Raw genomic sequence first — 13,431 nt, 5'->3', positions numbered from 1 at the left:
AGAAGAGATGAGGGGGGGGGGGGGAAATAGGAAGAGGAATAAACAGCATGAGATCTCTCTTCCGTTGGCTTGACCTGAGACCATATGCCACAGCAGAGTGTCTATTCTGTCTACACAAAGGGTGACTGTTACCTGTCACTTTCTCTCTTCCCTACTTCCTCTTCTTTTTCATTTCTGTTTCTTCTCATTTCTTTTTCCTTCTTTCCATTTCTTCCATGGCCCCCAAAGACCCTTAAGGACACCACTCAGTTCCCCTGGAGGTCCTTTGGACCAAGAAGGTGGTACATGTTGAAAATATTCTGGCATGGGGTTTTTACAAAAAGGAAAGCAAAGATTGAAAAAAAGAGAGAGAGAGAGAGAGAGAGAGAGAGAGAGATGGGACTCGTTCTTATGGCTCTATTCCTCCTACCCATACATGACCATTCATTCCAAGCCAATATTTTTCTCTCACATACACAGTTGAATTGGGGACAATTTTATTCTGCCTCCTGCCTTATTCCATCATCTTATTTTCTAAATCGAATCAAGCCTGGCTCCAAACTGCCAGTTGCCAAGGGCTGAGAAATTAAAATTCCATCATTACAGGGGCTTCCTCCCTTCCTACCCCTGGCCTTGGAAGCCACGTGTAGTCTACAACACTCAGGGAGAGCCTCTGCCCTTCTCAACGTCCAAGCCTATGTAACTCCTGGGAGTGGAGCAGCTCCACTGTTTCCTGAGTGGTGGGATTCTGGCAATGGTGGGGAAACCCCACGCCTGAGATTCCACCCGGAGGATCACCACACCAGGTACTGCTCCAGAGTGATGCTCATCAAGGCACTTGCTAGGGTACAGGGTTGTTTCCCTTACTGGGACCCACCCACTCACTCTCACGTCCCCAGTCCTGGAACATCATTTTCTCTCCTCGGGCTGACCAACCCCAACCCCCTCAAACACGGAAGATGCACAGACTAATTCCCAAAGCCTTGAGGGAGAGTTGCCAGGCAACTCTCTCGCAACCTTGAACTCCAAAGACAGGAGAATACAAAAGTCTGACTACTTTCTTAGAAGAGTAAGGCGGAAAATACAATGACAATAAGCGTAAGTAAATGTCTTAGTAAATGAACCTGCTGTATGGTGGAGCATAAAAGTTTACCATAATGGGGAGTTCCCGTCGTGGCGCAGTGGTTAACGAATCCGACTAGAAACCATGAGGTTGCGGGTTCGGTCCCTGCCCTTGCTCAGTGGATTAACGATCCGGCGTTGCTGTGAGCTGTGGTGTAGGTTGCAGACGCGGCTCGGATCCCGCGTTGCTGTGGCTCTGGCGTAGGCTGGTGGCTACAGCTCCGATTCGACCCCTAGCCTGGGAACCTCCATATGCCGCGGGAGCGGCCCAAGAAATAGCAACAACAAGAAGACAAAAGACAAAAGACAAAAAAAAAAAGTTTACCATAATGGACAAAATGAGAGTTTTACCAAGTTTATTTACAGAGGTGACTTTTTCCAGGCTCTCATTTTCCTACGATGTTGTAGAGCCATAGACCCAACCTTACCTACAGGCACCTCATTGGTCTATTTAGTTAGCATAAACCTACTCAAGCAGTTTCTAACAAATGACCAAGATATGGCTGCATTTTTGTTGATTGTTGAAGGCTACAAATAACAGTTGAAGGGTTTAGGTGTATTCATAAAACTCTTCTTCTATGGCAGGCAAGATACTTTATGAATTTTAGAGATTAGTTTGGTTTTGGGTTTTTTGTTTTTTTTTTTTTGTCTTTTAGTCTTTTTAGGGCCACACCCTATGCATATGGAGGTTCCAGGCTAGGGGTTGAATCAGAGCTGTAGCTGCTGGCCTATGCCACAGCAACACTGGATCCTTAACCCACTGAGAGAGGCCAGGGATCAAACCCGCATCCTCACGGATGCTCGTCGGGTTCGTTAATCGCTGAACCATGATGGGAGCCACCCAGTTACCTTTCTTCACGTGTAGATTCCACATTCACAAAAGGCCTACTCTTCAACTCTAGAAACTATCAGCCTATACTGCAATAAACACATCATACGTTTTCCCATAAATTATGTCCACCAACAACTCTAGAACAATCCTTGCCTGGCAGAGGATTCTAGAGACAGAAAAGCTTTTAAGATGTAAAATCTCAATAGCTTTTCTTCATGTAAAGACGTCCCAGAAAAGCCCCAGAAGCAACGGGCTTGGTCTAAAGTGGGGGAGTGTTGCACAGAGGAGATAGTGTTACAGAGATGAGAGCCATCGTGGTTAACTCTGACACGTTATCGGCTGTCCATCCTGCAAGGTCTGACTTCAGTGAGCACCTGATCTCATATATGATAAAGTTATGCAAAGGAAAGCCTTCCTGGACCCAACTCCCATTGCCAATACACAAAGAACTAGTGAAGACGGCTCCTGTGTACACTACACTTCCTCTGCTATGGATGTACTTACTGCACATTATTATGAGGGGTCTTTTTTTTTTTGGTCTTTTTGTCTTTTTTAGGGCTGAATCCGCAGCATATGGAGGTTCCAAGGCTAGGGGTCTAATCAGAGTTATAACCGCTAGTCTACACCACAGCCACAGCAATGCAGGATCTGAGCCACATCTGCAACCTACACCAAGCTCAAGGCAATGCCAGGTCCTTAACCCACTGAATGAGGCCAGGCATCGAACCCAAAAACTCATGGTTATTAGTCAGGTTCTTTAACCACTGAGCCACGATGGGAACTCCCATTATGAGTGTTTTATACAGTCTGTCCTCTCAACTAGACCACAATATCATGAAGACATAATTAGTGTTCTTTAGGTATTTGTTGGATGGATGGACAGACTAATGAACACCAACAATAAAAATTTGATAAAAATTCTACTTAAGAATAGCGGGACAAAAGACAAAAAATAAATAAATAAATAAAAATTTTAAAAAGGAGTTCCCTTCGTGGCGCAGCAGAAACGAATCCAACTGGGAACCATGAGGCTGAGGGTTTGATCCCTGGCCTCACTCAGTGGGTTAAGGATCTGGCGGTGCCATGAGCTGTGGTGTAGGTCACAGATGCAGCTTGGATCTGATGTTGCTGTGGTTCTGGTATAGACCAGTGGCTACAGCTCCAATTTGACTCCTAGCCTGGAAACCTCCATATGCTGTAGATGCAGTCCTAAAAAAAAAAAAGACCAAAAAAAAAAAAAAAAAAGAGTAACAAGGGGTAATCCTAAAATAGGATTCCTACTAGTTTTCTGAAAGAGTATTCATGGTAGGGCATGAACAATAAGTAGAATTTTACAGGCAGAGGTAGGTGGGAGGCTTTCTAGGTGGACTTAGCCCAAATAACACAGGGAAGGTGGGGTCGGGAAACAGTGAGCGGTGTGATGGGGTTTAAGTCTTGGGGAGTCATGGGAGAAGCAGCTGGAAGATGGGTTAGGACCAAGCAGTGCCAGTCTGAGAAGCTTTGTTCTTTGCTTTTCTTTAGAGGGTGGGGACCGCTAAAAGTTTACTGAGCAGGAAATCTACATGATGAAGACAACAATCAGCAAGATTATACAACAGTAAGATATTCCCCACAGGCAGTGAAGCCACATCCTGAAATATTTTCATTACCGTGGAGTCTGTTGGAATAGTCTTAACTTGGGGTGAAATATACAACCTTTAATTCACATAGTTCTCTCAAGTTAACCTTAATACCTCATAAGGCATGGAAAGATTTTTGCAATCAACCTTGAAAGGGTGGATAATTCCCAGAAGTACTGGCTCAGCATGAAGAGGTAATTGTTCTGGGACTTGCTTAGTTAGTGCATTGGACACTGATGAAGATATATGGCTCTGTGACTGTGAGGTTTGGGTATAATACACACACAGCGTCCTCAGTGGGCTCACACATGGTTAGGTGTAGCAGTTTGTAAGTAACCCCCATTGTTTGCATGCTCCGTAGACACTTCATACCAACACTTGGTTCTGCACACAGACTGGTGTGGGTGCCCTTTCTCAGACCACGAAAAAGGAAGAAGATTAACCTTCTAGACCTCCTTCTGGTATGTGGGTCAGAAGGGAGGCAGACTCTATACTCCAGACTTTCAGTTGAATAAACTCTACCATGGCAATTCTCAGAAACAATAGGCAAACGATGCAAGGAAGATTCTACTAGAAAAGTTGTCTTGCTGGTGTTTGGGATAAAGGCACGGGTGTGTACAGACACCGCACACAAACATACCCAGACACACAACCTACTGCAAGACATAGCCTTTTTATTTGGGGGCAGGGGGGCAAGACAGCTACCCACTGGTAGTTGTCAGTGATCTTCAAGTTCAGAAGAGCCTGGCAGAATTAGAGTACAGAGACAGCAATTTAATTCCTCTTCAGTAATGGAAGAAGCAACCAGGCGGAGCTCACAAAGCTTTGAGTCTAGAGACAATTCAGTTCCCGGCTCTGCCACTGACTTGGTACCAAAGCTCGAACAAGGAAACTTATCTCTCTGGAAAATGAGGATAATATGACTCTTAGGGGTTTGTAAGAGTCAAGTGAAAAGGCGTGTATTAGAATCCTTTGTAAATTTAAAGAAGGTTATTTTTAAATACGCAAACTTCTACAGCTGCCAAAAGTTGTGTTGCCACAGGTATATTAATCCCTGTTACCCAACCATACTTCCACTGTGTATGGATAAGGGTGGCAAAAAGCCTTATAAGCTTTTCGATGTGCTTAGAGCTGGAGCTTGAAGTTATTTGTTGAGGCAAGTGTCCTTTACTAGATTTGCCTTTATAAACTTTTCATCACATGCCCTAGGTTTCCCTCACTTGTTGCTAGATATAGTCTTCCTGAGAAATCTTTTAGGACCAAGGGAAATTATTTTTTATCTTTAAGTTGTTTTCTTAATTTATTTGGGAAAGTATTGCGATATTTCTTCAACCCCCAGTATTGCACATCTTTTTGGCAAAACTGGGCTCAGGGGAGAATGTGGCATCGTGTTGAAATCAGACATACCTGTGTGCAAATTCAGCCCCACCACTGACTACAGCTATAGTTTCATCATCTAGAGTGATGTCATACAAGTGTTAGCTTGGTCACCATGGCTCCACAGATGTCATACTAAACCTGTGTAAATACCAATCCTACAAGCTTTGCAAAGGTCTGGAGCTCTCCTTGTGATTTCTGGAGAACCTACCTCGTGCTTCCTCATGATCTTCTCCACCCATCCACTCCTGTGTTCCCAGAGCCTTCCTGTCCCACTCTGCTTTTTGACTCAGCTCCTTTACTAGGTCTTCCCAGAAACTTCCTTGCATCTGTTATTTTATTAGATTTCAGAAATTTTACTGCAGATTTTCAAGGATCAACAGGAGAGGTCACCTTGTGCAGCACACGATCTTCTTCCACCAGCACCTCCTTCCACCTTCACCCTCACTCCCCTACTGTGTCATGCCCCATCCTCACTCTTCCAGATCACAAGCCCTATATACAGGTAGATGCTGCCTCTCTGAACATTTCAGCCCATACACAGGCCCTTGGAAGCTCAGCCTCCATCCTAAGTAGGCTTGTCAAGAGATTTCTTCTACTTTTACAGGTGGAAGGAGACAGGACAAGGAAATTGTTCTAACAAAGAGCAGATTGTTTTAGGCAAGGCCACCTTCCTTTGAGGGATGGCAGTGGTCTCTCAGGTGGATTACCTCACCAGGGCTGACCAGGAAATTCCAGATTGATTTAAGATTACATTCCCTGGACAAGTTTAAACTGCTGTTAGGTTAGGTATTGTCTCAGTTTGATGACATGAGCTTGGCACAAGTGACTCCATGTAGGGCTCTCTCTCTTTTTTTTTTTTTGGCCAAGCCCATGGCAATGAGGAAGTTCCAGGGCCAGGGATCCAACCCACACCACAGCTGTAACCAGAGCCCCAGCAATGACAATACCAAGTCCTTAACCCACTGAGCCATGAGGGAACACCCTGTTGTCTCTCTTTTGACACCACTAACGGGGTTTCTTTGTGAGGTGATGAAAATATTGTGGAATTAGATGATCATGGTTGCATAAACTTGTGAATATACCATAAATCACTGATTGTACACTTAAAAGGGCCAATTTTACGGTATCTGAATGGTACCCCAATTTTTTTGTCTTTTTTTTTAGGGCCACACCAGTGGCAGCATATGAAGGTTCCCAGGCTAGGGGTCCAGTCAGAGCTGTAGCCACAAGCCTACACAAGAGCCACAGCAATGCAGGATCAATTTTTAAAAATGAAATTTTCCAAAGAGAAGTTTCTTCTGCAAATAATATTGTGTAGTCCTGAAAAGAGTTCTAGCAAAAACAATTGTTGACACCTTGGTCACAGTGGGACTATTAATTCACTTAGTCCCCGTGTGATGTGACTCATGCCAACTTCCCACACCTCATCGTGGCCCTCCCTCTACCTCACTCACTGTGCTTACGCACCTTGGCCTTCTGTATGTTCTTCAGGCTGCCAGGCCATTCCCACATCAAGGTTTTTGCCCTGGTTCTTCTTTCTGCCTAGAAGGTCCTCCTTCTAGACCTTTGCTGGCTGGCACCTTCTCATCATTCAAGTAGCACAGGGAACTAGATCCAATCACTTGTGATAGAACATGATGGAAGATAATATGAGAAAAGGGTGTGTGTATATATATGGCTGGGTCACTTTGCTGTACAGCAGAAATAGACAGAACACTGTAAATCAACTATAATGATAGTATTTAAAAAGCAGCAGTGGTAGGAGAGTAAATGGAGAGGAATACAGGAATCAGATCATTTTGGGCCTCACGGACCATCTTCAGGCGATTGGACATTTGGGCAGTAGGAAGCCAATGAGGGGTTTTAAGCAGGAGAATGCTGAAATGTGATTAGATCCTTAAAGTATCCCATTGGCTGTCCAATGGAGAAAGGATTGAGGCAAAAGTGTGGGCAACACGGAAGGAAGAAGACAAGACAGGAGACCACTGTGTTAATAGTTCAGACACGAGTCAGTGAACTGGTCCAAGGTGGAAGGAGAGAGAAATTGCAGACTTAGAAATAAAACTAACAGGAATTGCTAATGGATGGGTTCCACTTAACCTTTCATTCATTCAGCAACATTCTATTGATCAGCAGTGAACAAAACAGATGAAAATTCCTCCCTCCTGGAGTTTATCATCTAGGAGATGAAAGAAGATGTAACGGAGTTCTCTTGTGGCACAGTGGGTTGAAGTATCCAGTGCTGTCACTGCTGTGGCTCGGGTCACTGCTGTGACACAAGTTCAATCCTGGGACCAGGAAATTCCACATGCCACTGGCATGGCCAAAGAAAGAAAGATGTAACAAACTGGGACCTTGAAAAAGTAGTAGCATTTAAACCAATGAAAGGAAAAAGGATTCCAGGTATGAGAAATGATACAAGCCAAGTTTACAAGATAACATGCACTTGAAATACCAGGGACAGTACTAGCAAGCCCAAAAATTCCTGTGGAAAGGTCTTAAAGATTTTGCAATTTTTCCTCATGGCAGCAGGAAGGTATTGATAGCTTTTGACCAAAGATCCATTGTGGTCAAAGATTGTTTAGGAAAAATGGAAAGGAATGCTTTGCAAAAGAATTCACAAGGGGAGCATTAATACGATCTAATCACAGTGTTGGGATCAAGGAGAAAGTAGCATTCGTCTTTAAATTTTATTTAATGGCCGTTATGTTTCATTAAATTAACACTTTGGCTTAATTTTCTTAAAAATAGGATTTCGCTCCAGTTGAATATCATAGTCCAACAAAATTAAGTGTTATATCACAACTGTTTATGCATAAGTGCTTTTATGTTATAATAATGCTTTCTCATTAACAGTCAGGAGGCAAGCCTGGTTTAATTGATGAGGAAATTTGTTTTCCTGATGCACTGTGGTCAGCCTGGGATCACTGAAAAGATGAACGGAAAATAAGAAGCAGAGTATGTAGATTGATTTGGCCTGCTTCATCATTGGCTTATTGTATGTGACATCCCCAATAATCACTCTGTTATTAGATTAAGCAGGAGACCCAACAAGAGCAGAAACATTTGTGGTTCTGCCTCTAAGAGTCCAATGTTGCAAGAAAACAGTGGCTTCGGCAGTACTAGTTTTGCCCAGGAACCCTCTAAGATCAGCACAACAGACACATCACCTCAGGGAGTAGCATCTAAAGGTTATCCTTTAGTTCTAACTCGCTGGGTTGCAAATTGTTCTCTTTGCCCTGTGGCTGGTGCCAAGGGCCTCTGGGAAGGAATTCTTGGCAGATTCTGTGACGCCCTAATGTGAGCTCTGTCAAGAAAATGATAATGGCCAAGAGAAGGCAAAGTAACTTTAAGGAATTATATGGGGGGAAGCAGAGCAGATGGTCAAGGAACAGGTCTCTGTGCAAAGTGTCTACTCAAGCACTTCTGGGCTGTCCCAGGCTCTCTGTGACTTTAGCCCAGGGTTGCCTCACTTCCACCAACAAAGGTCCACTTAGGAAGGAATGGAAAAGTCTCTCTTTTTGCTTTCTCCAGATGTTCCTGGGAGTAAACCTTTTTATGACTTCTAAATTACAAGTTCTCCCTGAGATTAGCAGGGGGGATGCCCCGTTCCCATCCCCCAACTCTCTGTTTTTAGCATTTGCCAAATAGATGTCTTCCTGTTCCCTTCAGACCTGAAATTGACACTCCTTGAACTGTCTTAATTTTGACTTGTTCTCTTAAGGAAGTCTGATTTCTGCACTTTTGAGATGAAACCCAGAGAGATATGAAAATGAACCTAAACATCAGAACAGAAAGAAAGAGAAAAGAAAACGTAAGCTGGAAGCTGGAACAGTCAAAAGCGTTCAGAGGAAATGCAAAGATAAATTATTTCATTTGGGCTTTAAGTAGATGGATGGAAGATTGCTGGAAGGCTTCAAGAAAGCACACTACTTCACAAACAACTGGGAAAATACTGTAAAGAAAGAAACCCTGGTTTCCATATATTCAAAGGCGAGCAGCCGAAAAGATGCAAATGGCTGCTTCTTGCCAGCTGGATTTAGGCTTTACACTTTCCAATGATTTGGGCAATTATTCTGAAATTTTAATTAGCTCACTCTCTCCAGCTTACTTTTCTGTACAAATTGAACAAATATTTGACCTTTAGCCACACTTTGTCATTGCACCCAGTTCCTCTAAAGTTACATGAGCATATGTACCTGATTTCATTTTACCCCCCCTGTGGCAGAAGATTCACCAATTTTTTCTAATCCAATTGGGTGCAGACAAAGCAGCAGATCTTATTTAAGGGACTGCCTAGGCCTTTGAAAAATATGACAAAACAAACAGACAACAAAAAACAAATGACCACTAAAAGAAAGGAAGGGTGATTGGTTAGCAGGAGGCAAAATCTTCCCATGTGACATTTTCCCTTGGTCTTTTTAAACCAACAATTTCCTGGGACATGCTACTGTGTGTGCACCTGTCTTACAATAGGTTCCATCACTGTATGATACTCATACAACAAATAAGCTTCTAGATTGAGCTCCATTTACAGCTCCAAAAGAGTGGGGTTGACCTACCAGCAGATCCAACTGCTCAGAGTGCCAAAGTCACATCCAAATTGAACCGCAGGTCACAGAGCTTGTCACTTCCTATGTCATATAACTAAGAGCTGAGAAGGAATGCTTTCATTTTCTTTACATCTGCAGGAAGAGATGCACTCGGGAGCAGGGCAGTGGCCCGTGGAAGGGAGGAGAGCTGAACACAATCAGTTACACCCAGTAATCCAACGGTTCACTAATTTCAGGAAAGACTATGGCATCTTCAGGCCCAGAATTGCCTTTTTAACGCATAACTCTTAAGACTCAAAGTAGTCAATGCAGCCTTGAGTGTCAGGGTTTAAAAGAATGAAAGATAAAAAGAAAATAACTTTGGAGAGGAAGTAGCCTGTGGTGGGGAGAATGAAACCACACAACTGTTTTAAGCACAGCGCTCCCCTTCCTAATGCAGACCGCAAATTGTTTTCGCCTGTGATCACGCTGGGCCCCCAGGCTCCCAGGAGAAGGAAGGACTTCCATTCTGGCCCAGCCCTCGTGGCCAAGATTGTCTGGGAGGGGCGTTTAGGAAAAAAGCAGGCGTTTTAATGTCAGTTCTCTCTCCAGACTGAATGAAACGCACCTCTGCTCCATTCAGATACACAAGAGTTAAAAAAAAAAAAAACCACGAGGCGAGGATGCGTTTCTGGATACAGCTGGAAACCATTAACAACTGAGACCATCTCAGTAACCCAGTCAGAGAATGGGTGGCCTGGCAGAGATCCTGAACCCGTGTTTGCAATCACAGACTCTTACCACCGGGCGGGGCTTTCCTTCTACTTCCCACCGGGTGGAGAAATCCCCTCTTCAGCGGTTCAGTCCCTGCTTACACACTTCCAGCTCCTTCCTTCAAGGGCAACTTCAATTACTAGAAAATTCTTCTTGGCCAAACTTGCCTCCCTTTCATTCTAGCGCAGTCCTCTGATGTCACAGCACGCACGGTCCTACTTTTGAAGACAGCTACCCCTCGCCTCCAAATTCTCACCTTCTTATGGCCAAACACCCCATTTCTGCCAGGCAGCCGTCTTGTCTGGTGGTTTCCAGACCCCTCCTGAGCCTGCTTACTCTTTGAATGGTGCTCATGTTTCAGAGTCCCTTCTAAAGAATACTTTCCTAGCTCCCAAGCACCAGTATAGGATTGTCTAGGAGAACTTTTCCTTCAGGAGTTTTTGAGGGAAAGAGCAGCCGCAGCCCTCTTTAAATACTGCCACTAGGGTGTCTACACCTTCTCATCCCTAAGCAAGCTTTGGGCTCCACAGCCTGGCCTACTGGATGGTGACAGCCTGGCAATGGCACCACAAAGCCAAAGGAGGATGGAGGACAGACGGAATGAAAGAGCTTCCCCTGGATGCTCAGCAGGGCAGGTCCCAGCTTTCCACCGGGTGTTGGGGCAGATGAGACAAGATTACTCCCATCTTGACCCTGGATCTAGAACCCAGCCTCTAGGAGTGAGACTAAAGATGGCTTTCACTGTTTGTCTCCCCTGTCCCCAAACCTCCCATCGAGTCCGGCCTCCTGCACAGAACACAAGCACCCACGCCTCCTTCACCTGGCCCCGCCCTTCGCAGACTGTGCTGCCAGCCAGCTGCAGGGGGAGGGGGGGCCCACCTATACCCAGCCAGTCCCCACCCCAAGGCCCATGTTCTCTCATTTGCCCTCCCCAGAATACCTTTCCCTTCTCCGGTAAGGTTTTCTGAGAGTTTCTTCTTTTCCTGGGCCAGCTCCAGAGCATCTGAAACACAAGTATTCTCTAGTCATAGATTCAGGCTGACATTTCTGGCCACTGGAGGTGGATCCTCTCCCAGCATTCGCGTCTTTTCCCAGCATTCTCTTCTTCAATTAATTAATTGTTTGAATCAGCACATGAATCGGCCTCTTCTTGCTCTCAGCAGGTTAAAGGCGGTGGATGGTGATTGTTCTTTTGGTCTGAGGAATGCCCTAATTACCTCTTTGCTTTCATTATACGGAGGGGATCCAGGGTCAGCCCAGTCTCTGGCTTTTAGAAATTAAGTCAATGAACAGTTGTGACCTAACAGAATCACCCCATACATAAGCCGATACCACAAGGTCTAAGTTTGACCTCACTTTGCATTCCCAGCTGTGCCTCAGATCAACTGCGATGTGAAAGCTGGAAAGATAATGAATCCTGAGTTCTTGGTGAAGTGCCCAGCAGGATGCCAGGACCCTAGGTACCATGTCTATGGCACTGATGTCTATGCATCCTACTCCAGCGTGTGCGGTGCTGCAGTTCACAGGTGGGTAGCACTGAGCTGCTTAAGAACAAGCCATCAGGGTGCGGGCAGAGAGCCCCCAGTGCAGGGTTGCCTGATTAGCAAGCAAAATCAACAAATTTAACTGAGCATCCTATTCCACGGGATAGCCCAGATCCAGATCCATGTGGTCCTGGATCTCCTTTCAGAACTCTCTGGAAAAGAAGACTAACTTCTCTTTACACCTTAATGAGAGGGCAGAAGAATCTGATTCTTTTGTATTCCTGACAAGGGAGCCAAAGTTCTTGATGATTTAAAGCATTTTAGGAAAAAAATGAATCAACACCTGTCTTTCCTGAGCAGGGAAATAATAGCAAGGTGATTAAGGAAGGCCCAGAAGTTTAGAGGAAAAATGTCACAGCTCTGGCTGATGGTCTGGAGACAGATGGGGATGGGAAAAGTAAGAGGGTGACAGGTGGTCCTGCCTGGTCAGCCGTTGGTTTGGGATCCAGAAAGAAGGACAAGAAGCATGACATGGTTGGACTATGTCACTGCCTAAATGAGGAGAGGCAAGAATGGCCTTCCCAGAATCCTCACACCTCTTTTGCTTTAGGCAAACAATGGGGAAATGCAGGTTTACTTAATATCTTCAATAATAAGGCTAGTGGGTATGTGTCAAGCAGTTCACCAGTGCTATCTAGTTCAGCCTCACAGTTCCCCCATGAGGTATCTACCACCATTATGCACCTTTAAAGGTAAAAAGAGGTTGAACAGCCTTTCTAAAGCCACGCCATTAAAAAGTGTCAGAGTGGGGATGTGAACCCAAGTCCAGACCCACCCACTGCTTTGAGGGGTATCTCAAAGCCAATGCTTGGCTGCCAGATACTGGATGAAGTTTCTCAATTATTCGGGCTTCTGGTGTCTTTCTCCCTTTCTCTACTTGGCATGCTGGCTACTCAATTGTTCACCTGTATCTCTGCCAAAGGAAAGGAAGATGTAAAATTCATTCCCTGTCAAGGTGTCTGGTCAGTAGCATCTCTGAAATTTGGGGAAGCAGTTTAAAAAAAAATCTATGCCTAGGAATTCCTACTGTGATGCAGTGGGTTAAGAATCCAATTACAGTGGCTCCTGTTGCTGCAGAGGTTTGGGTTTAATCCCCAGTCTTGCACAGTTCAATCCCCAGCTGTAACATAGATTGCAGCTGTGACTCTGAGTCAATCACCCAGCCGGCAGGTGTGGCCATTTAAAAAAAAAAAAAAAAAAAACTCTGCCTAAAATAAGATGTAAGACTTACTAATAAATTTTGTTGGCCATACTATTTTCTCCATCAGCACAGAGAGATGATGAGCTACCTGGTTTTCAATAGGAATGAGAATATGAAGGCTCTACTAAGGATAAATAGAAGAACATTAAAGGAAAAAAAAACCCACCAAACTCTGTTTCTTTCTCTTTTTTTGGCCACACCCACAGCATGTGGAAATTCCTGGGCCAGGATTGAACCTGTGCCACAGCAGTGACCTGAATCACAGCAGTGACAATGCCAGGCCCTCAATCCACTGAGCCACCAGGGACCTCCCAAATGCTGTTTCTTTTCTTTTCTTCTTCTTATTATTTTTTTTAAGGGCCGCATTTGTGGCATATGGAAATTCCCAGGCTAGGGGTCAAATCAAATCAGAGCTGCAGTTGCCAGCCTACGCCACAGCCAGCCACTC

The 13,431-nt window shown here is 44.6% G+C and overlaps 1 protein-coding gene and 1 long non-coding RNA gene across 16 annotated transcripts in view; one reads left to right on the top strand and one right to left on the bottom strand.

Moving 5' to 3' along the window:
• VIT (vitrin) overlaps positions 1-13,431 on the top strand; it is a 114,550-nt gene that overhangs the window by 34,842 nt on the left and 66,277 nt on the right. For 10 of the 12 annotated variants that reach the window (XR_014842248.1, XR_014842249.1, XM_013996219.3 and 7 more), the window contains one exon: positions 11,608-11,764. The exons of the other annotated variants lie outside the window; for them this stretch is intronic. Coding sequence is in view for 8 of the 10 variants with exons in the window: in XM_013996219.3 (XP_013851673.3) it covers positions 11,608-11,764 (157 nt within the window). In the remaining 2 variants the exon portion in view is untranslated. The remainder of the gene's footprint in view (positions 1-11,607; positions 11,765-13,431) is intronic. 12 annotated transcript variants of the gene reach the window in all.
• Positions 1-13,431, bottom strand: part of LOC110260034 (uncharacterized) — a 149,295-nt gene that overhangs the window by 71,109 nt on the left and 64,755 nt on the right. Inside the window, exon 4 of one of the 4 annotated variants that reach the window (XR_014842260.1) lies at positions 4,825-11,834. The exons of the other annotated variants lie outside the window; for them this stretch is intronic. This is a non-coding gene — a long non-coding RNA (uncharacterized LOC110260034). Of the gene's footprint in view, positions 1-4,824; positions 11,835-13,431 lie in introns of those variants that run through there. 4 annotated transcript variants of the gene reach the window in all.

The sequence above is a fragment of the Sus scrofa genome, chromosome 3 (assembly GCF_054392235.1).
Source record: "Sus scrofa isolate SSC_HxYL_T2T_F1_AM1 chromosome 3, Sscrofa_HxYL_maternal_Yorkshire_Landrace_v2.0, whole genome shotgun sequence".
NCBI classification, from domain to species: Eukaryota; Metazoa; Chordata; class Mammalia; order Artiodactyla; family Suidae; genus Sus; species Sus scrofa.
Note: the sequence above shows the minus strand (reverse complement) of the source record. Positions and strands in the feature narration are given on the sequence as shown.